The 25,177-nt window shown below is 35.3% G+C and overlaps 3 protein-coding genes across 4 annotated transcripts; all 3 read left to right on the top strand.

The window, feature by feature from the left end:
* Positions 1 to 470: 470 nt before the first annotated feature.
* On the top strand, positions 471 to 3,258 carry LOC127173989 (cytochrome b-c1 complex subunit 10). The gene is made up of 3 exons (XM_051124136.1): positions 471 to 583; positions 2,700 to 2,826; positions 3,028 to 3,258. Exons 1-2 carry the CDS (start codon positions 534 to 536, stop codon positions 2,818 to 2,820), a joined length of 171 nt encoding a protein of 56 aa, XP_050980093.1. The 5' UTR covers positions 471 to 533; the 3' UTR covers positions 2,821 to 2,826; positions 3,028 to 3,258.
* An 880-nt stretch (positions 3,259 to 4,138) lies between these two features.
* mbd3a (methyl-CpG binding domain protein 3a) lies at positions 4,139 to 12,310 on the top strand. Of its 2 annotated transcripts, none has more exons than XM_051095461.1 (7): positions 4,139 to 4,290; positions 5,230 to 5,386; positions 5,481 to 5,618; positions 6,949 to 7,039; positions 7,160 to 7,337; positions 8,509 to 8,655; positions 11,219 to 12,310. In XM_051095461.1, exons 1-6 carry the CDS (start codon positions 4,277 to 4,279, stop codon positions 8,651 to 8,653), a joined length of 723 nt encoding a protein of 240 aa, XP_050951418.1. In that variant the 5' UTR covers positions 4,139 to 4,276; the 3' UTR covers positions 8,654 to 8,655; positions 11,219 to 12,310. The 2 variants fall into 2 exon arrangements, with proteins under 2 accessions (XP_050951418.1, XP_050951413.1); XM_051095456.1 differs by having other exon boundaries at positions 4,163 to 4,386.
* Positions 12,311 to 13,951: 1,641 nt separating this feature from the next.
* LOC127153606 (RNA-binding protein MEX3B) lies at positions 13,952 to 22,953 on the top strand. Its single transcript, XM_051094796.1, has 3 exons — positions 13,952 to 14,324; positions 14,810 to 15,313; positions 19,811 to 22,953. The coding sequence occupies exons 2-3, from the start codon at positions 14,854 to 14,856 to the stop codon at positions 21,115 to 21,117; spliced, it is 1,767 nt and encodes a 588-aa protein (XP_050950753.1). The 5' UTR covers positions 13,952 to 14,324; positions 14,810 to 14,853; the 3' UTR covers positions 21,118 to 22,953.
* Positions 22,954 to 25,177: the final 2,224 nt, after the last annotated feature.

Raw genomic sequence — 25,177 nt, 5'->3', positions numbered from 1 at the left:
GTGTTGCCATGTTGAGAGAAATCGGGAGATAGTGCAGAGGCGTTATGTGCGCTGTGTGAATATGATGCTATTGTAGTTCTAGACTAAATATCAAATAATTTTATTTTTATTAAATGCAATTTATGTTTTATTGACAATGCATTTATTCATTTCGCTCGTAGAATGGCAGCACAGCTGAAAGGTTTGTTTGAGCTGCGCCCTCTACTGTACAAACAATCTCTGTTCAATCTCAGAGCGCCTCCTGCTGGACACCAAACTACTTTTTTCCCCTTCCGCTTCACAAATTGTTTGTAAAATAACATTCAGCATCTTCAAGGCGACTTCTTACTTTAAAAATTCAAGATCGAAATAAAAATATTATTTTGGAGTGAAATAAAATAATATAAAAATAAATACAATTTATCTTAGAGACTCTTATTCTGTAACGGCCCCTCAATAACGAACTTCCGCGCGTGTCGCGCAGCTGATGACGCTTCATCCGCAGAGTTCTGTGCGTTTGCTGTAGCCGTGTTGCTCATCACCCGCGTCTAAACATGTTGGGCAAAATAATCGGACAGAAATACGTGTCTATCGCGAAAACATGGTAAGAACATGGTAAAACGCCGTACAGCAGGAGGACCCTGCCGTTTTGTTAATTTTACGTGTTGGTTTTTATTAATCGTGTTGTCCTTGTGGCGACCTGACTGTAGCCGCTAAAGCTAATGAGATCAGGTCACGATAACTCTCTGATCAACTTTACTCTTGTGTGTTTTCCACTGTTTATTTCACATTGTAGTGCGTATATTAGTTATTTAATAGTGTAGTAAGTGTTTATGAATGTGACAGCTGTTTGTGTTTTCTTATCGATGTTCAGACTGCTGTTGTACACAGTAGTCATCAATACAAACGATAAAAGACAGTTCACTTGTGGCAAACTACTCCTTACACTGTTCAATAAGACACAAAAAATCAAGATGATCGTTAGGTTTATTTTACAGACTGTCTGACCTTTAGAATAATATAATAATATTGTAAAATATAAACCAGAACATAAAGTTTTTTTGAAACAAAGGGGAAAAAACTCCCTTTGTCTTGAAAAAGCTTAGTGTTCTGGTTTCTATGATTATTTCTAGTAACTTTATTGATAGTCCCTTAATCTGTTACTGTATTTTTGCCTTAACCTTCGTGTATTTTTTGAGCAAAATGGTCAAGATTTGTAGTTTGGGAGTTTAGGAGAAATGTTTAAAAGACCACATGCATACATTGCTGTTGAGTTCTATTTTGATAACCTTGTTGATGTTTATATATGTATATATATGTATGTGTGTATATATATGTATGTGTGTATATATATATATACACTACCGTTCAAAAGTTTGGGGTCAGTAAGACTTGTAATAGTCTTTAAAGAAGTCTCTTATGCTCATCAAGGCTGCATTTATTTGATTAAAAAAAAAAAAAAAAAAAAATATTATATTGCAAAATGTTTTTACAGTATAAAATAATGTTTTTTATTTTAACATACTTTAAAATAGAATTTATTCCTGTGATGAAAAGCTGAATTTTTATCAGCTGTTACTCCAGTCTTAAGTGTCACATGATCCTTCAGAAATCATTCTAATATGCGGATTTATTATTAGAATGATTAATGTTGGATAATATCAACAGTTGTGCTGCCAAATATTTTTTGGAACCTGTGATTTTTTTTTTTTTTTTTTTTTTTTTTTTTTTTCAGGATTCTTTCATGATTAACAAGTTTAAAAAGTACAGTGTTTATTCAAAATATAAATATTTTATAACAATGTAAATTATTTATTATTAACTTTTAATAAATTTTTAATTATTAACTTAATACATCCTTGGTGAATAAAAGTATTAATTTCTTTAAAAAAAAAAAAAAGAAGAAGAAAAAAGAAACAATAAAAATGTACTGACTCCAAACTTTTGAACGGTAGTGTATATATATACACACACATATATATATGTATGTATGTATGTATGTATGTATGTATGTGTGTATATATATATATATATATATCTCTTAAAGAGCTTTTTTTTAATGACTCATATAGTCTGAGTGAGGATATAAAAGTGAGGTGAAAAAGAGACTCAAACTGAGCAAAAATATTCCATTTGGTGCAGATACTGATATTTCCATGACAAAATTCTGTGATTGTAATGTAAATCAGTGAGATCTTTATAACAGCAGAGCAGATCCTGACATAAAATGATGTAAATATCAGTGGCTACTCTATATTTCCAGTAATATGTTTTCGTAAAATGAGATTAAAATGATCCAAACATATAATGCAATCCAATGATGATTGAGAGATGAACAAATAAACATTTCTCAAAAGATGTGAGATGTCTTGGAGGCTTGGGAAGGTCATTCCTCCCCTGAGGAACAGTGAACGTAAAGCTTCTAGAAAGAAACATTCCTCAAAAGATCCTGATGATCAGATTTGAGACTAAAAAAAAAAGTCAAGCTGCTTCATCTGGAAATAGGACTACAGTTATTCTGAAGATTATAACTCAAGATTTGACAGCAAAAAAACAAGGTGGACATTTGTACGATTACACTAAAAGATCAGACGACAGAAGGAATGTAGTAGATTTTGTGCAACAGGATTAACAGAAAAGTTTTGATCGTTTAGAGGCCTCTGTGTATCAGTAATGATACAGCTTCTTCATGGTTTGCTCATGAGTGTCATGTTGTCCAGGGTTCCCACGCTGGCGGTCTGGGGTGGAGTTGGAGGTGTTGCTCTCGTTCACTTCACAGACTGGAGGGTCATCTTGGACTATGTTCCCTACATTAATGGAAAGTTCAAGAAGGATGAGTAGATAAAGGTTAGTCATGTTTATCTCTTCATTAACCTGTCTAGACTTCAAGAGCAGTGACTTTTGCATAGTGTCTATTTGCATATACACCACTGTATGATAGGAAAATCTTTTTTTTTTTCCTTCAAAAAATTGGACAATTTGAGTTTTAATTTGACTGCTGCTGTCTTTATTTGCGTCATTTTATTCTGATTCTGTATGTTCCTGTAGGTCGGTTTTGCTTCAGATGGATTGAAGATGGAGACGTTTGTCACAGATGGAGATGAAAACATCAATCCGCCATGTGAAACGGACTAGTGAATCACCCTCCTTTTGTTCATCACTGCTAAGGAACAATGTGATATTTATTTTTTGGAGCGTTCAGTTCATTTTTCCCTCATGATTATTTTTCAGTGTGGATTATACTCATGAAAACAGTAAAGTCTCATGATGAAAATCAAATGATTATAAAGCTTCATCATTTGTTTCCACTGAATCTTCCTGGAATAAATACACTGTAATTCTGTCATTGAGAACATCATCGTGGACCTCACTTTTTAATTCTTTTGTGATCCCTGTCATCCGCTCAACTGCGGGTTACTGGTGATGCTTGTTAATAAATAAATAAAAAAAAAAAAAAAGAGTTTGAGTTGTTTGTTATGATTCATGTAGTTTTAAATTCATCTGCTTTCTATGTATATTTTTTATTTTCGGTTAAGATCTTGGATTAATGTGTATAAGTTTTTGAATCAGGCTTCAAATCTTCCAATACACCAGTGTTATTTTAGTATCATTGATATGCAATGATGTTTTTTTGTAAAATTTTAATTGTAGTATTTTCCTTTTAAAATTTAATTTTTTCCATATAATTTCTTTTTATTATGATTTTATTTTATTTTTTAAGTTAATTTCATACTTTAAATGAAAATGAGAAATGTTGCACTGGTAAGCTGAAATAAAAAAAAAAAAAACTTTTATTTTTTATATTTTATTTTATTGCATTTAATGTTGATTTTATTTCAAGTAATGTATTTTTAAATTATTATTATTATTTATAGTTTGTTTGATAATGTTGGTTAGTATATATAACGTCAGATGTTTCATTAAATTGCATTACTGAACTTCGAAAGATTTGATATGAATAGCTTTCTTGATACAGTGAATCGGTTCCGACCGAACTGTAAGATCCGATTCTGTGATTCACCAGCCATCGCTTTACTTCTTAAACAATAAATCGACTCTGAAATCGCTGCAGACTTCCCGAGAATTGCAGCAAATGTGTTTTCAGCTCTTTTCTTTTGTAAAATTATGATTTTTGACGTATTTACTACTCCGCGGATGAATGAACTGCGAGTCGACTCTCGGTTCACGGAGAGTCATGAGTCAGAAGGTCGCGAGGTGAGCGGATCGAGAGCAGCGCCCGGCCGCCTTTAACCCTAAACATTCACAGCCTTTCCTCCAGAGAGACTCCGGGAGAAACATGGAGAGGAAAAGGTGGGAGTGCTCGGCTCTCCCAAATGGTTGGAAAAGGGAAGAAGTGACCAGAAAGTCGGGCTTGTCCGCGGGGAAAAGTGATGTCTATTATTTTAGGTACTGCAGCGGGATTAGCCGGAGACCAGCGAGCCGAGACAAAAACTGCCTTTATCTATTAGTTAACTATCACTAAACCGACCTCAATTGGCTAACTAAGGACTATAGTACGTTATAGTTGCAGGTTATTGTTGTTTGTCGTGCGTACGTTAAACTAATCGTGTTTTGGCGTCTCGTGCGAGTTAGCATTGAGCGCTAATCTGCGCTAGCAGCCATGCTAACGCATTGTTTTTGTTTTGTTTCTCAGTGCTGATTTAGTTTAGCTATGGATTTGTGCTAGTTTAAGTTAAATAAGTATTTCCTTGTAGTCCGACTATCGTTTATATTCGAGTCTGCACTGTATTGATGATAAAAAAGATGTTTATTTAATCGGACAACACTGTGGTAAGTGATGCAGGGGCTGCAAAAGTTTAATAAATGAATAATTTATGATTTATAATCGCTTATTTATAAGAAGAATAGCCGGATGAGTTTAAATATTCAGTGTATGCAGTGTAGCTTTTATATAAATGCCAGTTATCATTTGCACCACGGTATTACTGTATGACACTGTCATTTTACTATGGTACCAATACAGTTTTTAGGGGTTTTTCTAGTGTGTTTGTATTCATTGTAATGCTTTTCTTAAAAATTCTCCATGCATGTGTCATTTTAATTTTGCATAATTCTGTTTGAATATATTTGTAACTTGTAACATGCAAAATGGTTTTTCAGTGGTGATTTGTGTGATTGCATATCTATCTTTTTTTTTAACAGCAGGATTATTTGTAAAACATGGATCTGAAGTGCAGCTGTCAGTCTGGAAAGTAAGGAATATTTTTTGATCCTTCTTTTCCCTCTTAGTCCAACAGGGAAGAAGTTTCGGAGTAAACCTCAGCTGGCCCGATATCTGGGAAACTCCATGGATCTCAGCTCCTTCGATTTCCGGACGGGGAAGATGCTTATGAGCAAACTGAATAAGAACAGGCAGCGGATTCGTTACGATCACAGTCAAAGCAAGGTGAACACATCTGACTGAATGCATGATGTACACTGCAGTTTTTGCTTTCTGTGTTGTGCTGATGTAGTGTTTTTATCTGGATGTCTGTTTTCAGGGTAAACCTGATCTGAACACGTCACTGCCGGTCCGACAGACGGCGTCCATCTTCAAACAGCCTGTCACCAAGGTTACAAATCACCCCAGCAACAAGGTCAAGACGGACCCTCAGAAAGCTGTTGACCAGCCAAGACAGGTAAACATTACATGTGGTGCAGCTGTTTGTAAATGAAATATATATTCAAAAGTTTGGGGTTGGTAAGATTTTTAAATTTTTTTTGAAAGAAGTCTCTTCTGCCTACCAAAGCTGCGTTTATTTGATCAAAAATACTGTAAAAACAGTCAAATTGTGAAATATTATTACAATTTAAAATAGCTGTTTTCTATGTGAATATCTTTTCAAATTTAATTTATTTCTGTGTTCAAAGCTGAATTTTCAGCATCATTACTCCAGTCTTCAGTGTCACATGATAATTCAGAAATCATTCCAATATGCTGATTTGCTGCTCAACAAACATTTATGATTATTATCAGTGTTGAAAACAGTTGTGCTGCCCAGTATTTTTTGTGGAAATGGTGATACATTTTATTTTTAAGAATTCACAGATAAAAAGAAAGTTAAAAAAGAATAGCATTTATTTGAAAATATTTTTTTTTTAACATTTTAAATGTGTTTACTATGGAAGCCCATTTCTGCCACGGGATTAAAAAAAAAAATTTAATTGCAATTTTTAATCTTACAATTCTGACTTTTTTTGTGGTTTAAAAACGGACAACTAAGAATTACCAGATATAAACTCAGAATTCAGAATTTTTTTCTCATAATTGTGAAAAAAAATTGTTTATTTATTTATTATTTATTATTGTCCTTGCTCAATTTGTTTTTGTTTTTTTTTTTTGGGAAAGACATAATAGAAATATTTTTATTTAGCAGGGATCCTTTACGGTTGATAAAAAGTGATGTTAAAGACATTTATAATGTTACAAAAGATTTCTATTTCAGACAAATGCTGTTCTTCTAAACTTTCTATTCATCAAAGAAACCTGAAAAAATTCTACTCGGCTGTTTCCAACATAATAATAAATGTTTTTTTGAGCAGCAAATCAGAATATTAGAATGATTTCTGAAGGATCATGAGACTGGAGTAATGAATCTGAAAATTCAGCTTTGAAATCACAGGAATAAATTACACTTTAAAACATATTCAAATAAAAAAACAGTTATTGTAAATAGTAAATTTTACTGTTTTTGCTGTACTTCAGATCAAATAAATGCAGGTTTGGTGAGCAGAACAGACTTAAAAAAAAAAAAAAAAAAATCTTACTGTTCAAAAACGTTTGAACTGGTAGTGTATTCAATATATAAAAAAGAAAACATTTTACTGACACCTAACTATGAAAATAAAGGTTGACCACTAATAATGACCATAGCTCATCATCAAGCTCCAAAAAGATCAAAAAGAACCATAAAACATCAATCCAATCAGTGAGTCTGTGTTATACCACATTTTACATGTATTTCACAGCTGTTCTGGGAGAAAAAGCTGAGTGGACTCAATGCTTATGATATCGCAGAGGAGCTGGTGAAGACCATGGATCTTCCCAAAGGATTGCAAGGTGAAAATGGAAGAGCAGCTCTTTTAATCACTAGCTCTTTTTCCACAGTACTGTGGAAGTAAACATACTGTGGTGTTAGATATGCACTGAATAATACAGTATTGTGTTTGTAAATGGCAGGTGTCGGTCCGGGTTACTCAGATAAGACGCTGCTTTCGGCTTTAGCGAGCGCCCTGCACACCAGCTCGGCTCCCATCACGGGTCAGCTGTCGGCCGCGGTGGAGAAAAACCCTGGAGTCTGGCTCAATACCACACAGCCTCTGTGCAAAGCCTTCATGGTGACAGATGAAGACATCAGGTACAACCAGACGCTCCACAGTGTTTGTAGTAAAGCAGAGCCGTCCAGTCCAGCAGAGTTTAACCCTAAACCTCATTAAACGTGCCTGAACCAGCTAATCAAGATCTGCAAGATCACTAGAAACTCCCAAGCAGGTGTTTTGGAGTTGAACTATGCAGAAAAGTGGGCCTTCTTTGACATAATATGATGTTTTATCTTCCTGAGGTTCACTTAGACAATATTCTTTCAAATTTAGTTGTACATGATTGTCTGATCCGTACAGTAAAACAGGCAGTTTTTAAACATTTGTATAAACACCATCATATGACAAGAGAAACAGCACTTTTCAGTGAGTTTAATGTCACTTCCAGTGTAGTTTATAACTTGCCCATCATTCAGAAACAGTCTATGATTCAAAAAAACACATTTTAATTCTTCTACTGTTTAGAAATGAACTAATTTTGATGTGTGTTGTAGGGTTATTATTTTTTACTAAAACTAAATAAAAATGTTAACTGATATAATTTTTTTTTATTATCTAATTTAAGTTAGTTTAATCAAATAATGTTTGTTTTATCAAATATTTTTTTTACTTGTTTTATTTTAGTCTATTTTAATTTAGCAACATTCCTAATTTTTGTTTGGTTTAACTTGCACCAAAACAACTAAAAATAAAACTAAAGGTAAATACATGTAAAAACTATATAGACCAAAAAAAAACACATTTTAGTTTAATAAGACAACTAAACTACAACTAAATAAAAATTGATAAAAATTACATAGACAAAAAGAAAACGCAACAGTTTAGTTTAATTTGAAATATTTAAAATAACTAAAAAAAACACAAAAAAAAATAAACCATGTAGACAAAAAAAAACAAACTAATAAAATGACAAACACACGAAATTAATATTTTAATTAAAATGAAAGTGAGAAAACAAAATAAAGAGTAATTCATAATATTAATAGCAATAGTACATCAATAATATTAAAATAACACTGCTCTGACCTCAAGAGTTGTTTCTGTGGTTTAGTTTTAGTAAATGCTCTTGTTGGACTGGGTAGGAGATGTTTTGAGCTCCAGTATGTTACTGTAAAATAATGAATAGTTATCTCAGATGGTGTTTAATGAACATGACAGATATTTGAATGCTCTATTGAAATGCACTGCATCGCTGTGCTGCGTCTACAGGAAGCAGGAAGACCTGGTGTACAACGTGAGGAAGAGGCTGGAGGAAGCGCTCATGGCAGACATGCTCGCGCACATAGAGGAAGCCGCCACTGAGGCGAAATCTCTGAAGGAAGAGTCCAACGACGAGGAAACGGAGTCTGTATAGCTGTAAGAGAAATCAGACTAATAGAGGATTCTTCATTTAGGGGACACTTTACCTGAGGATGATGTTTTTGCATTAAAAATAAGTGTTTTTAAAGATCGATTATAATAGTTTTACAATGTCTATTATGCCTCAAAGTATATAAAATGCGTTTTCATGACTAATATCTTTGAAATAATGTCCAAGTAGTACATATGTGACCCTGGACCACAAAACCAGTCATAGTTAGCACAGATTTATTTGTAGCAATAGCCAAAAATGATCAGTTTTTCTTTTATGCCAAAAATCATTAGGATATGAAGTAAAGATCATGTTCCAAGAAGATATTTTGTACATTTCCTACTGTAAATATATCAAAACTTAATTATTGATTAGTAATATGCATTGCTATTGAACTTCATTTGGACAACTTTAAAGGTGATTTTGTCAATATTTTGATTTTTTTTTTTTTTTTTTTTTGCACCCTCAGATTCCAGATTTTCAAATAGTTGTATCTCGACCAAATATTGTCCTATCCTAACAAACCAATCATTAATCGAAAGCTTATTTATTGATATAAATGTATTAAAAATTTATAAAAAGTATATATATAAAAAAGTATTAGAAATTAAGTATAAGTCTCAATTTCAGAAAATTGATCCTTAGGACTGGTCACATATTTTTTTTGTGATAGGTTGTACAAATATGGTGCTCAGTTTTTCATGGTTTTATAGAAATGTGCTTTTCAAAATTAAAATTATTAGCTGTATAAAAATGAGGAAAAATCTACTTTGCAATTATCCATGGAACAAAAGAAGCATATTTTTAATTTATTTAGAATTTATGGACATGGGAAAAAATTTATGTTTTTATTTATTTAATTTATTTTTATTTATTTAAAATTACTATAATTTAAAAAGAAAATGTAATTAATTTTCAAAATGTATATATTTTTAAAGATTACCCTCACATCGAGTATTTTAGAGAACCGGTGCAGCTGCATTAAACCAAAATTTCAAGGCCAAGATCAGATCTGTATTTGATGTAATTAAAGTGTCAGCATGGATGAAACACCTTGAAGAAGATCTAGTTTGAGTTTGATTGTATAGCTCAGGGGTCACCAGGTCCGGTCCTGCAGAGTTTAGCTCCAACCCTAATCAAACACACCTGAACCAGCGAATCAAGGTCTTACTAGGTATACTTGAAACTTCCAGGCAGGTGTGTTGAGGAAAGTTGGAGGTGAACTCTGCAGGACACCGGCCCTCCAGGAACAAGTTTGGTGACCCCTGGTTTAGCTGTTCATCTTCCATTGTAAATATTTGTTAAATGTATTTAATAGTTGTGTTTAATTTTTTAATATGTGTATTTAGTAGTTAAAGGAGAAGTCCACTTCCAGAACAACAATTTACAAATAATGTACTCTCATCCTTGTCATCCAAGATGTTCATGTCTTTCTTTCTTCAGTCGTAAAGAAATTGTTTTTGAGGAAAACATTTCAGTTTGAACTTCCAAAATGCAGTTTAAATGCGGCTTCAAACGATCCCAAATGTAGTCGTAAACGATCCCAGCCGAGGAAGAAGGGTGTTCTCTAGCGAAACAATCGGTTATTTTCATAAAAATAATGCAATTTATATACTTTTTAATGTCAAACGTTCGTCTTGTCTTACTCTGCTTGGACTGTTTTTGTTTTGGTTCATGACAGTTATTGTATGTTGAAAAACTCCCATCTCATGTTCTCCCTCAACTTCAAAATCATCCTACATCGCTGTTTTACCTTTTTTTGTTAAGGGTGTTTGATCTTCTTTGCATGTTCACTTTGCAACGATTGTGTCGGTACTTCTGCAGCGATGTAGGATAATTATGAAATGAGAAAATATGATCTGAGTTTTTCGACAAACCCTAACTGTCTTGAGCCAGAATACGCAGAGTTCAGGGAGAGAAAGACAAGACGAGCGTTTGACATTAAAAAGTATATAAATTGTATTATTTTTATGAAAATAACCGATCGTTTCACTAGATAAGACCCTTCTTCCTCAGCTGGGATTGTTTACAACTGCATTTGTGATCGTTTGAAGCCACATTTAAACTGCATTTTGGAAGTTCAAAATCGGGGCACCATATCAGTCCATTATATGGAGAAAAATCCTGAAATGTTTTCCTCAAAAAACATAATTTCTTTACCACTGAAGAAAGACATGAACATCTTGGATGACGAAGGGGTGAGTACATTATATGTGAATCTTTGTTTTGGAAGTGGACTTCTCCTTTAAATGTGTTTATCACAAAATATATTTATGGAATTTTTAAAGCATACATTTCTGAACAAATGTTAAATGTATGTTTTATTTAAATATTAAATGTTATAATAATAATACAGTATTTATTTTATATTATATTAAATATAATTTTTTTTTTTATTATTTTCAAAATGTATAATTTTTAAGGATTACCCTCTCATCGAGTATTTTAGAGAACCAGTGCATTAAATCAAAATTTCAAGGTCAGGATCAGATCTATTCCAGTATGAATCACTTTGAAGAAGATCTAGTTTGGGTTTGATTCTAATGCTGTTTATCTCTGTGTCTGCAGGGAAAGCGGTGACGATGAGAATAATCTGGACGACAGTATTTTTCCTCCCGAACCCAAAGACGCTCTCAGACTGAGACTTAAGCTGATCCCTATGCAGAAACCAGCCCCGCTCTCCTGCCTTCTTTCTCCAACTCAACTGTGAACATTTGTTTTACCCGTAACATTTCAAGCAGTTTTATAAAACCAAATTCACTTTTTTTTCTAACTTTATCTTGTTTGAGGTGGATTTGCTCTATTTTTGTACAGTGTGAGTTTAATATTTGGGGTTGGGCTTCATCAGGTTTGGGTTTCCAGCATAACACAGTTAGTTTGAGTGAGTTTCAGTGCTGACAGATGCCCAGATTTTGCTTTGTAATTCGGGCGTCGTAAGCTAATTTCAAATCATGAGTCTAAAATATCATTTTTACACAAATTAGTTTTTTATACAAACAAAATGCCATGTTTTTATGACTGATAATAATGCACTAGTAGTACATACTGGTTTGTGATGGCTGGTACAAATATGGTGCTCAGTTCTTCCTGGTTTCTTTATATTATAGCTTTTGTTACAATGCTAGACATGACATAAGCTCTTACAGTGGTGCTTTTAGGTTTTTGTATTCATGAATCTGTCAATGCATAGCTGATATTAAAAGAAATGGACAGTTTTACAATATTTTTGGAGTTATTTTTCAAATGACGTCATATTGGATCAGGCTGTTTGTGTTGCTGTATGAAGTTGGTACATTTGACATTATTCACTGATGCGGTATGGTTTATTATGATTATAGACTGAGATCTGTGACGGTTACAGTATAGAAATCGGCATGATGCATCCGTTTATCCAGTGTTTGGTCAGTAGGTGGCTTGTTTTTCATTCACACTAATTCTTCACACATCCGTGATTCAATTCTATAGATTTACTCATACCCTGATGTTTTTTCTTAAAAAAATGATTGCATTGGATAGTCATGTTTGAAATATGCAGGAGAGGTGTTTTTGTATTTTGCCCTTTATTTGCAAGAAAACTTCTCTTTTTGAGGATACAAACCTTGTAGCTGAAGGAAACATAATTTTGTAATCATGGAAAATAAAAGTCTTTCAACACGTAAACATATTCATGTTTTCTTTTAATGCAAATATGTCATCATATTTCACAGAAAACAGATTTTTCTGAAAACAGATTCAGTTAAATGTTTCATTTTATACGTTTTTCCATGTTAATATTTAAAATGTATTTAATTTATATAAATATATTGTTATTATTAAGCATGCTTATAGTTTATTATTCCAATTAATCTCAATCAAACTGCAGTTGGGTTATTTGGATATAAAGTAAAAATAACTAAAATATACAGCCAACTAACACAATAAAAGCATGATAATAAAAAACATGATTTTTGAAAATTCAAAAACAAAGTTACGTTTTTGCAAATAAACTCTTTCTCTCTATATATAGTTGTGTTTATAACAAAATATGGAATTTTTGAATTTTTATTTTTTGTTTAATATTTTTATATTTATATATTACATTATATTTTTTATTTAAATTTAAAATGTATTAATAGTAAAATAGTATTTTATACTATTTTGTATTTTATATTATTTCACAGAAAACAAACATGGTTCTCACCAATTAAGTGTTTAATTGTATACATACGCTTTTCCATATTAATGTGAAAAAAATGTTTATAATATAAGATATTTATGGAATATTGAAATAACAGTTATGTGTACATGTATGTATAAAATCTATTTATGAAACTGAATCAGTAGAATATATTATAATATAGATTTGGTGTATGTAGGCTATTCATAATGGACATATACTACCAGTCAAAAGTTTTTGAACAGTAAGATTTTTAATGTTTTTTTTTAAAGAATTCTCTTCTGCTCACAGCATTTATTTAATCCAAAATAGGAGTAATATTGTAAAATATTTTACTATTTAAAATAACTGCTTTCCATTTAAATATATATATTAAAAAATAATTTATTTCTGTGATCAAAGCTGAATTTTCAGCATCATTCAGTCTTCACAGTCACATGATCCTTCAGAAATCATTCTAATATGCTGATTTGCTGCCCACAAAACATTTTTATCATTATTATTATTATCAATATTTAAAACAGTATTTTTTTCAGAAATGTCTTTTTTTAGAAAGATCCAAAGATCAGCATTTATCTGAAATAAAAAGCTTTTGTAACATTATATAATATACAAATCAAAAGCTTGGAGTCAGTAATTTAAAATGAATACTTTTAGCAAGGATGTTTTTAATTGATCAAAAGTGATGATTTCTATTTCATATAAATGCTGTTCTTCTAAACTTTCTATTCATCAAAGAAACCTGAAAAACTCTACTCAGCAGTTTTCAACAAAAATAATAATAAATGTTGTTGAAGCAGCAAATCAGCATATTAGGATGATTTCTGAAGGATCATGTGACTGAAGTAATGATGCTTAAAAAATCAGCTTTGAAACTGCAGGAATAAATTATATTTTAAACATATTCATATTCATAAACAGTAAAAAATATTTCACAATATTACTGCTTTTGAGTATCTTGGATCACATGAATGTGTGCTCGATGAGCAGAAGAGACATTAAAAATCTTAAAAATCGTACTGTCCTAAAACGTTTGACCGGTAGTGTATGTTTTGGTAATATTTGTTTATTTCTAAAGAAATAATCTCTCCAGAAGCGCAACGCGTGGCCTTTGAACCCATTGTTGTGCGCCGGGTGACGTCAGCGCCGTGCGAGCGAGACTGTCGGGAGAGAGAGAGAGCGCTAGCGCGCGTGGCGTGCGTCTGCACACACAGACAGACAAAGACGGCGGACCGGAGGAACGGGAGAAAGCGCTCTATTCCTCTCAAGCGTTCCACGCGTGAAAACGGCCAGGACAAACAATGAGCAGACCGCGCGAGTGAGCGGTGCCGAGGCGGGACGCGCGATTCGAACGCGCGCAGGGGTTTGATTTTGACCGCGAATGCTTTTAAAACGAGCCTTTTTCTCCAACGCCCCCCAACAATTAGCAGCTCCGCTAGCGGTTAGCCATCATCACCATCTCCCTCATCCTCCACAAAACACCAGATACGAGCAGCGAGCGGCACGGGAGCACATAAGGTGAGGTTTTAGCACTGTATTTAACGCATGTTCGTGCTAGTTTCGAGGTTCGCCGGTTTCCGTAATGCCCGGGATTGTCCGCGTGGTGCGCGGCTGAGATCCACAAACAAAGGCGACAATGTGACTGATCATCTCCGGTTAGCGGCGCGGCTAACAACACTTCACTTTCAACTCGGACATCACCGTTTAAACTCACAGTTATGCCGATTTATGGTCGCGGACAGACGCGTCACAATCCTGCCGTCAACTTGGCTCAATAACGGCCGCTTGTCATGAAATATAACCGCGTTTTGAGACTAAAACGCGGAGCTAAAGAGCAGCAGAGACAATAAAGACAAAAGGGGCGCAAGACCTGGAGCGATACAAAATAACAAGCGCACCCGCTTTAGCGCGCTTTAGTGTTACTTTGTTACTTTGTGTCGCTTCGTTACTTTGTATCACTTCCCAAAGCGTGTAATAGTTTTAAATGTGTTTTTTCCTTCTAGAAAGCGCGCCTGGTTCGTTGTCTGATGCACACGCGGAGACTACTATGCCTAGCCCGTTGTTTCACCCTGACATCATGGATCACGAGATGGTAGTGAGCAGCACCGGACAGTCCGGCGGGGTCGCCCGGGAGACCGAGCAGGAGTCCCGGGACGAGGACCATCAGGAGGCGCTGCGCTTCGCCCTGGATCAGCTGTCACTCATTACGATGGAGAAGGTCGACTGTCTGGACGGGACCTCGGCCGGTGAGAACTGTAACGGGGGAGGCGGTTACGTCGACCTGCAGATGCTCGAGCACACGAACGGCTCCCGGGAATCGCCCAGCTCCTGCTCGCCCTCTCCGGAGTACTACGGCTCGGGAGGCGGCGGCGGATACCACATGGCCGGCCCGCACTCCTCCATCCTCGGGGAACAAAGCTCGGTGCTCCGCAAGAGGAGCGTCAACATGACCGAGTGCGTACCGGTGCCCACGTCAGAGCATGTGGCCGAGATCGTCGGTAGACAAGGTAATATTTACTAAAACGATCATAAACTATAGTAAAACAGCCCTTTGGTTACGATTCTTTATGATGCGAGAGATGAAAAACAATAAATGCTATGCAGTAGCACAATAAGTAGTTGTTCCCCTGCAAAATATTAGTATTTTTTTATATAATTTATGTCTGAAGAGATGATAGACAACAAATGCAATGCACTTAAACAATAGGAAACCATTGCAAGTAGTTATATACGAGTATTTTAGTATTCTGTATGCTCAAAAAGATGGTAAACAACAAATGCAATGCACTTGAACAATAGGAAATCATACCCATTCGTATCTGTGTGCGAAATATGAAATTATGTTCCAAAAGATAAACAAATGCAATGCATTTGAACAATATGAAAGCATTAAAGGTAGTTATTTGTGTGCAAAATAGAAATATTAAATAATATTCTTTGTTTTAAGCTATGCCTTTGAACAATAGGAAATCATTGCAAGTTGTATTGGCGTGCAAAATGAGTATTTTGATATTATTTTGATGGTAAACAACAAATGCAATGCACTTGAACAATAGGAAATCATTGCAAGTAGTTATTTGTGTGCAAAATATGAATTTGTTACAAAAGATAAACAAATGCAATGCATGTGAACAATATGAAAGCATTAAAGGTAATTATTTGCGTGCAAATGTATGAAAATGTTATAATATTCTTTGTTTCAAGTACTTAATGCAGTGCATTTGAACAATATGAAAGCATTAAAGGTAGTTATTTGCGTGCATAATATGAAATTGTTACAAAAGATAAACAAATGCAATGCATTTGAACAATATAAAAGCATTATAGATAGTTATTTGCATGCAAATTTATACAAATGTTATAATATTCTTTGTTTCAAGTACTTAATGCAATGCATTTGAACATTAGGAAATCATTGCACGTAGTTATTTACGTGCCAAATATTTAATTCTCTTCCAAAATATGATCAACAATGAATGCAGTTGAACAATAAATCAGCATAACCTTACTGAGATCAGTCATGTGACATGAGATTGTTTACCTGAATCCTTTGTCATTAATAGTGAATTGCATTGGAACAATATGAAAATAATCACTTTAGTAGTCTGAGATTGCATGCAAAAGCTGTTATTTGAATATGCAGCCCCGTTCTGTTCCTAGACATCATAAACAAAGCGATGCAGCGCATCAGAACAATAAGTTGACATTACGAGCAGCCGTGAGCCGGCACTTGCATATTCGTTACGCATCTGTTGTTGTTTTTGCACGCATGCATGGGTGTTTTCGTACTTTTTTGTCGTTTTGGCGGATTTTTGTCCTTCGTAAACATCAGTGGCGTGTCATGGGGTGGATGGATGTTGTGGCTGTGGAGGTGGAGGAGGGGTTTGGGAGGGGGTCTGCTCATGTCTCGCGCTCTAAACCAGACAATAGAGACTCGTATCGACCGCTGCGGCTTCACGGGCCCTCCCGCCCATCTCACTGTCTGCTGATTATCGATCTCTGATTGCGTTTCGTTCAGGATCCGGAGCGTTATATGAATGCGCAGGGGTCATGTGAGGATATGAGTTATGCAAGTATAGAGGGCCGGGGACGCACAGCACGGCCCTGCGCGCCGCGTTTCAGCTCCGACTGCGCTTATTTGTGAAACGCGAGTGAGGAATAATCTCAGATGATTTGATTTATATGAAACAAACGCGATTTCTGTGAGCGGCGCGAGGTTTGTCTCGGCGCGGCATTGTTCTCTTTGTTTGAAACGCCATGCGTTCAGCCTCCCGCGATGACATCACAGAGCTCGCCCGCCATTGGCTGAGAGAAGTAAGCCGTGCGGATTTAAAGGAACAGTGCGCCTCTGTCCGGCCACATGCTGACGGTGACAACAGCTGATAAATGAATAATAAAAAAATCAACGCCAATGATTTCAATCTCTGTTCTTCACTTTATTATCAGTGCACGAGTAAATTATGAAGCATTTAAAATTGGAAACCTGTAGGCTTTATAAGACCTGGTAAAATGCTTATAGAATAGTCAAAGTGTCAGTATTATTCAATTTATTATTAATAATTTAATATATGTTTCAAGTATTCAACCTTTTGCCTTTGCTAGTTTAAAATGTAATTTTTTTAGAGTATATCCATGCATGTGTATGTATTTATAAATAACAATACATATCAAATTACACACACACACACATTATGTAAACAAACTTTTATTTTGGATGCAATAATCATTTAACAGCCCTTAATATAATGTAACATGGTTATCCACTTTATGGTTTCTTATAGACAAAGAGGTGTACCTGATACTCAAATGATTAGTAATATAGATGTTTAAAATAAATCTTTTAGCATTTTAAAAGCATGTAGTCTGTCATTTCATCTTCAGAATTCATATAGCACACTACTACTGGAACAATTTAAGCATTAGGATAAAGTAAATTATGGCAAATGTATAGCTGTATATCAGTATTGGTTTTGAATATAATCATTCCAGTATATTATTGTGATGATTATTATGATCTGTAAATTTGCATTTGTCCTTGTACATTTTTATTCAGGCTTTTATCTTTGCTAGTTCATTTAAATGGTGATGTGGTGGCAAATGAATTTTAAAAACTAGAGATATCACATTGTCTCTGAATTACTTACATTTTCTTACTTTTTAAAATTTTAATTACAATATTAATAACTATGTACAAATTTACATATGTCTGTCACTTTTATTCAACCTTTTATCTTTGCTACTTTTTTAAAATGGTTTTGTGTTGAATGAGTTTTAAAATCTAGTTTCTCTCAGTTAAAATGATGCATTTGTTTTAGTTTTTCAATAATTTCCTGACAGCATCTTACATAACTTGGGTATCTGGCATGCTAGTTTTATAACAAAAAAAAAGTAAATAAACTCATTTAAAACTGTATTCTAAAATATGTTATAAACCAAGCTTTTATTTAGTTAAACATTTATATGTTGTTCAAAGTCACTATTGTTGACTTAATAATATAGTGGAATTATTATATACAAGTATGAAATACACACATGTCTGTCATAATTTGTGTTTTACTTTTTATTTATTGATTTATTTTAATTAACCTTTTGCCTTTACTAGTTCATTTTCATTGGTCCTGTGGGGATAAAATAATAAAAAAAATGCATGTACCATGTTGTCTTTCAGGTAAAATGAGCTAATCTGAAAGCAAACTGAAAATTAAAGTTAACATTTTTTAAAAAGCATACATGCAGATATTAGAAACAAGGCTTTATTTCTTTGGGTAAACACTTGAGATGCTAAAAAACTAATTAATAATATGTGTCCCAGGACCACAAAACAAATTGAGATTTATACATTATCTACATTTTTTTTTTAAATTTATTTAAAAAGCTGAATAAATAAGCTTTCCATTGATGTATGGTTTGTTAGGATATGACAATATTCATCTGAGATACAACTATTTGAAAATCTGGAATCTGAGGGTGCAAAAAAAAATCAAAATATTGAGAAAATCACCTTTAAATTGGTCCAAATGAAGTTCTTAGCAATGCATATTACTAATCCAAAATTAGGTTTTGATATATTTAAAGTAGGGGGTTTATAAAATATCTTCATGGAACATGATTCTTACTTAATATCCTAATGATTTTTGGCATAAGAAAAATCGATAATTTTGACCAATACAATATATTTTCTGGCTATTGCTACAAATATACCTGTGCTAATCAAGACTGGTTTTGAGGTCCAGGGTCACATATAATGTAGTCTTTATATTCCGGTATAATGTGCATAATTTGCCTTTAGAAATTAAACTTTTTTTGCCCTTGCTAGTTCATTTAAACATTCCTGTGGTGTGACGAATGCATTTTAAAAAGTGTAATACACCATGTTGTCTCAATTAATAATTTTATTGTAACTAGTGTTAACTCTTTACCCACCTTTTTTTTTTTGTTTGTTTGTTTGTTTGTTTTTTTTAAGTTGCCAAAAAAAGTTGCCAGGCCCCAAGAATATTTGCAGTACATCAACATAAAGAACAGACCCTCTACTTTTAAACAAAAAATCTTTTTTTTTTTTTTAAAGCAGAGAAAATCACATTTTTATCAAAATCTGATCATCTGTAGCAAATTCAGTAATATTATCAAAAATCCAGTAGATGGCTTCCATCAGCACTCCTAAAGCTTGCATAGGCTTTTACCACTTCCTGGATCACTATTTCACTCTGTAGCATTGCTATATGTATTATATACGTTGTTTATTGTTGATGATTGCATTATTTTTCATATGCATATGCTTACATATGAGATCTCTACATACATATGAGTTTCTGTGTCTTCCTCATTTGTGTTTTTGACTCATTTTTGACTCATTCAGGGGATGTGTAATAGCGCCCCCTCTGTGTTTGTTGGGGAAAGAGTTAAAGCATGGTACTATTGAAAGAATCTATGTATTGCAATACATCAGTGTTTGCCAGTTTGACTTGAATGCATCATTTTTAATGTGTTTCTCTTGTCCTTTGCAGGTTGCAAGATCAAAGCTTTGCGTGCAAAAACCAACACCTACATCAAAACCCCCGTGAGAGGAGAAGATCCCGTCTTCATCGTGACGGGCCGGCGCGAGGACGTGGAAATGGCCAAACGCGAGATCATCTCGGCGGCCGAGCACTTCTCCATGATCCGCGCCTCGCGCTGCAAAGCCGGCGCCAACGGCCCCGGCTCGGGCGGCTCGCTTCCCGGCCCTCCCAACCTCCCTGGACAAACCACCATCCAGGTGCGCGTTCCCTACCGCGTGGTGGGGCTAGTGGTGGGACCCAAAGGAGCCACGATCAAACGCATCCAGCAGCAGACGCACACCTACATCGTAACGCCGAGCCGCGAAAAAGACCCCGTGTTTGAAGTCACCGGCATGCCGGAAAACGTCGACCGGGCGCGCGAGGAGATCGAAACTCACATCACGTTGCGCACCGGCGCCTTCGTCGACCTCCAAGGCGATAATGACTTCCACAGCAACGGGACCGATGTGAGTTTAGAAGGTCTCGGGTCGCTCGGTTTGGGCGGTGCGCTTTGGTCGCGCGCGACTCACTCGGCGCCTCCGCCCCCGGCTCAAATGCACCACGCGACACGAAAGATGTCGTCCGAGTCGTTCTCAGCGACTCGACGGGCGGGAGACGGCGGCGGGAGCCCGACGAGCCCGTTCAGCACTAGCAGCGCCGGCGGAAGCTTTTCCTTCGCAGGTGATTCGACTTCGAACTTGCCTGCGACGACGGAAGATTTAGGTTTCGAAGTCGGTGCTGCGAATATCTGGGCGCCGTTTGTGAACGGCGCAAAGCAACAGCAGCCGCCTCAGGCGGTCCGTCGCAACAGCAGCGGCCTCAGCGGCGGAGCCGTAACCCCTCGCCTCTCGCCCGACCCGGATCACCCGCTCGCCCGCCGGGCCCAAAGCGACCCGCTAAGCACGCTCTCCTGGCTCCAAACCGGAGCCGGCGGCTCGTTCTCCGGCGGCAGTAGCAGCAGCGGAGGAAGCAGCACCGGATACTCGTCCTGCTCGGCGTCGTCGCTCCCGGGTGGCTCGCCAACCGATTCCGAAGGCGGCGGAAGCGGCGTAGGAATGGCGTCAACTATGTTGGGACGCCTCAAAGCGGGCGCCCTAGCCGGGATGGTGTCACGGGACTGTTTCGTGTGCTGCGAGAGCGAGGTGACGGCGGCGCTCGTCCCGTGCGGGCACAACCTCTTCTGCATGGATTGCGCCGGGCAGATTTGCCAGTCGCAGGATGCCGAGTGCCCCGTCTGCCACACTCCTGCCACGCAGTGCATCCGGATCTTCTCTTAAACGAAGACTGCCTTGAGTAATTATTAGATATGACACTATTCTGGTTTATTGACAGTAATAATAACAACACGGTGACTTTATTACCCACTCAAGTACTGCGTCTTATCTTTAGCCGTTCATATTCAGTGGGTTGGTTTTTGTTTTTTTTCCATTCATGCTTCCGACTTTTTCTACTCGCAGATTTTTCGACTTCTACGCTGCACTTTTTACTATTAAACGCATTTTTTCGTGTTGCAGTCCCGATGCAGTCGTTTTTTAAATTATTTTAAATGCTGCGCTCGTTTAGACCAAAACGTGAGAGATATTCCTGTTTTATTCTCGAACACTTAATATTTATACGCGTTACAAGTCGCGACGTGCTAGTGGATCTGAAATAGCTAGAATAGTACATGTTATGAATATCATTACCGTGCATTTTTCTCGTTCGCCACACTACCTTAAAACATTCACGTGTCGGTTCATTCCTGCACTCCAGAAACAGGGTTGCTAGTATTTACCGAGGAGTTTTTATTATCTGTTACGACGTATCTGAATTGTTTCGAATGTTTAGTCGTGAATGTGCTGGAGTTTGAGTCTGTCTTCCGGCCCTCGCGTTTCGTTTACGATCGCACTTAGCTCCCCCGTAGGAATCGGTAGCCCCGCCGAACGGTTTTTACGCGACAAGCCATGCTCTCACACTCTTAAGGGCTTCCGGTTACACACTACACTTCAGGTCGTCCTAATAAACGGGATGCTAGTCCGCGTGGCAGCTAAATCACCAGGGCTTCCGTACGTTTTAGCGATGCACGAGGCGTTTTCTTTCTCTAGACTTTTCTTAAAAAAACGTGCCAGGATTGGAGAGCTGACGGTGCCTTGGTGGTGAGACTCGCTGCCGGGAATGAAGATTGTGACGTAATTTCTCTCCGCTCTTCCAGTTTGTACAGAGAGCTGTCGAATCTGAGCCGCTCGTTTTCTTGTTTTCGTCGCCAGGCGTCGTTCAAAGTAGTGGTTGAAAGGTACAAGAAGCTAGTAGTTTTTTTTCGTGCGTGCGTGTACGTGACGTGTTTTGGCGTCGGCGATGAAGGTCATGTGACTAGTGAAGAATCGGCCTGAAGTCGAACGGTTTAGTTTCTCTCTCTTGTTATTTTTTTTTCTCGAACAGGGTTCGCCGAGGACGATCTCAGGCGGTTTTTGCATCGGAAACGACGTCGGACGCTGTTTTCCCACGATTCATTTGTGCCCTAAACTCGCTCGGCTTTTACTTTCGCTTTAATTCCTTTTGTACGCAGAACCAAAAGCGATTTCAATAACCGAATTTCAGGCCTAATTGTAAATATCCTGAATACAATCATTGGGATTCGTTTTCAAACGTACGAAAAAAAGGTTAATGTAGTTTTTAAAACGCGTATCATTATTTGTAAGTTAAACTCTCTGCATGTCTTGAAGCCGTGAGGCATTAGCTAATAATTTTTCTAAAAAGGAAAAGGCAAAAAAAAAAGAACTTTTTTACACATTTTATTTTTACAATTTATTTGCTTACCTTGACATAAATATCCCAGATTATAATGTGACCCTTTTATTACAGCAAATTTATCTTTATTTTCCATATTTCTGTTTCCTGTGTACAACATATAGGCAATTTATAACAAAATGAGAAAAAATTATTGAAGAAATTTAAAATTGAAATATATTTTATTTGAAAGTTTATGGACCTTTTAACCGTGAGCTGGAACAATTGTATACACGTATAATTTGAGCTGACTTGACGGTTATAAGAAATGTATCAAGAGTTTTATTTTTTATGCTTCTTTAATAAAATCTTGTTTTTGTTTTCGTTTTTGTACTGTAAAACAATAATCCTCTGTGTCCGTGTCTTCATTTCTCTGAAGAGTGTTATAACACATTTGCCTTCAAATCCATTTAACAAGTTGCTTTTCTTAACGCTCGTGCCTTAGTCAAACTTAAATGTTTTTACGGTGCAGGTCTTTTGCTGCTTATAGTTAACTAAAATCAAAATCATAACCATAAAAGTTACCATGCCATTTTTCATTTAATTTAAGTACGCTGTAAAGTGATAAGTTGACTTAACTTAAAATTGAGGAAACCCGTTGCCTTAAAATTAAGTACATAATTTTAAAAAATAAGTTGTGAACTTGACAGTTCACTTATTTTATTTTTTTAAAAAAATCATTTACTTAATTATTTTAATGCAACGGGTTTCCTCAATTTTTAATTTGTCAACATCACTTTTTACACGTTTAAGTAATTCTGTTGTCATTCAATTTTTAAAACGTCTAGTTTTTGTTCATTTTAGTTCAAATTTGTAGTCATTTTGTTGTGTTTGTAAATTTACGTAGTTTTTATTCTTTTTCTTACCCATTTCTACACCCATTTTGTTGGTGTATGTAATTTTAAATTAATTTTAAAGTTAAGTATTTTTTTTTGTTTTATTTAAATGTGTATGTATTTTATCATTTTATTTCAATTTTAGTTTTTTTTTAAGTTTTTTTTAAAAAACAATTTTAGTTAAGTATAATTCCTGTTATCAATAAAATAACCAGATGTTCATTCACCCAAAACAGTAAAACATGGAAAAAAAAAAAAAAGTATTTTCTCCTGTAAAGCTAGATTACTAGTCATAAAGGATCTTTCATTTTCAAAGGACTTTTTTTTGCCAAATTTCCTCTGATCAGTAATGACAATAATTACATTTTACAAAAAAAAAAAAAAAAAATTTCATACAAAAACAATGAATTAAAATAATAAACTTTTTTCTTTGTTGCAAGCATTTTTTTTCATAACTTTTTTTACAAATATATTTATTTCTTTATTATTTTTTAAATGAATAATGCAAATTCAAGAGACAAGCATTTATTTTAATAATTGCTCATATTTATTATCCTGTTTGCTCTATTATTAGAAATTTAAAGCACTTAAAAGTGTTTTTTTTTTTTTGTCCAAAAGTTTCTCATATTCATTCATAAGTTATAGTATATGTTTACTTAGTTTCTTTGACTGTTTTAATCTTTTTTTTCAAGACTTAAAAGACACTACTTTGAGAACAATCCTTTTTTTCCCATAATCACCTTTAAAGTTGTCCAACTGAAGTTCTTAAATCAAAAGTTAAGTTTTGATACATTTATGGTAGTAAATTTACAAAATATTTTCATGGAACATGATGTTTACTTAATATCCTAAAGATTCTTGGCATAAAAAGAAAAAAATCGATCATTCTGACCCATGCAATGTATTTTTGGGTATTGCTAAAAATAAAACCGTGATACTTAAGACTGGTTTTGTGGTCCAAGGTCACATTTAATAATCAATAAATGTCAAATATTTAAAAAAAAAAAAAAAAAAGAGTAGCTCTCTATGAGTAGCGCTTGTTGATACAAGTTTTTAATAAGACAAGAAAGCATGTTGATCATTGTTGTTTTAATAGGAAGCAAATGCTGCAGTAATCCACGATCATCCTCATTAAGAACAATCAAAATGGTTAAAAATGAAATTAGAAACGTCCTCAGTATAAAAACACCCGCTCATGCGACATTCACATCAGAGACACAGTTCACAAGCTCTTCTTTTGGGAAATCAACAGTGAAGTGGATGGTCAGTAAGTGGCAGCTTAACATCGAGACGCGGCGCCGTTTACCGGCTTCCCATCATGCACGTGGTTTTATTGAGAGGACGGGCAGCACTGCAGCGTCTGCGCTCATGCACGCATGCATATGAGTTTCTTCATGCCCGTTTGTGCTTCAGCATGTGTGTAATGAGTGATTTAAATCACGTCTCTCTGATGTCAAGGCTCGTGTGAATCAACATTCAATGGCTGCGTTGCATTTGGCGTCAAAAAAAAAAAAAAAAAAAAAAGTATTTTACGCAAAACATCAAGTGCTAATATGATGTAATGTTCAGCCAAGGTGATGTCAGCCATAAAATCATTTTTTAAAAATCAAAATAAATTATTTTTTTTTTTTTTTTTACAAGCAGCCAGTCTAGATGACATCATAAAGTTGTTTCAAACTTCAAAAATAAAATAAATAATATTAAAATATATTTATTTTAATATATATTTTAATAT

This window comes from Labeo rohita, chromosome 2 (genome assembly GCF_022985175.1).
Source record: "Labeo rohita strain BAU-BD-2019 chromosome 2, IGBB_LRoh.1.0, whole genome shotgun sequence".
In the NCBI taxonomy this organism is placed as follows: Eukaryota; Metazoa; Chordata; class Actinopteri; order Cypriniformes; family Cyprinidae; genus Labeo; species Labeo rohita.
The sequence above is the reverse complement of the archived record's forward strand: the minus strand, read 5'-3'. Positions and strand labels throughout refer to the sequence as shown.

Excerpts from the sequence above, each read along its gene's own strand:
- LOC127173989 (XM_051124136.1), top strand. The coding sequence starts at position 534 with ATGTTGGGCAAAATAATCGGACAGAAATACGTGTCTATCGCGAAAACA. Across the intron at positions 584-2,699 it reads GTGTCTATCGCGAAAACATG|GGTTCCCACGCTGGCGGTCT; the intron begins GTAAGAACATGG and ends CATGTTGTCCAG.
- mbd3a (XM_051095456.1), top strand. The coding sequence starts at position 4,277 with ATGGAGAGGAAAAGGTGGGAGTGCTCGGCTCTCCCAAATGGTTGGAAA. Across the intron at positions 5,619-6,948 it reads CTGTTGACCAGCCAAGACAG|CTGTTCTGGGAGAAAAAGCT; the intron begins GTAAACATTACA and ends TGTATTTCACAG. Across the intron at positions 7,338-8,508 it reads GTGACAGATGAAGACATCAG|GAAGCAGGAAGACCTGGTGT; the intron begins GTACAACCAGAC and ends CTGCGTCTACAG.
- LOC127153606 (XM_051094796.1), top strand. The coding sequence starts at position 14,854 with ATGCCTAGCCCGTTGTTTCACCCTGACATCATGGATCACGAGATGGTA. Across the intron at positions 15,314-19,810 it reads CGAGATCGTCGGTAGACAAG|GTTGCAAGATCAAAGCTTTG; the intron begins GTAATATTTACT and ends TGTCCTTTGCAG.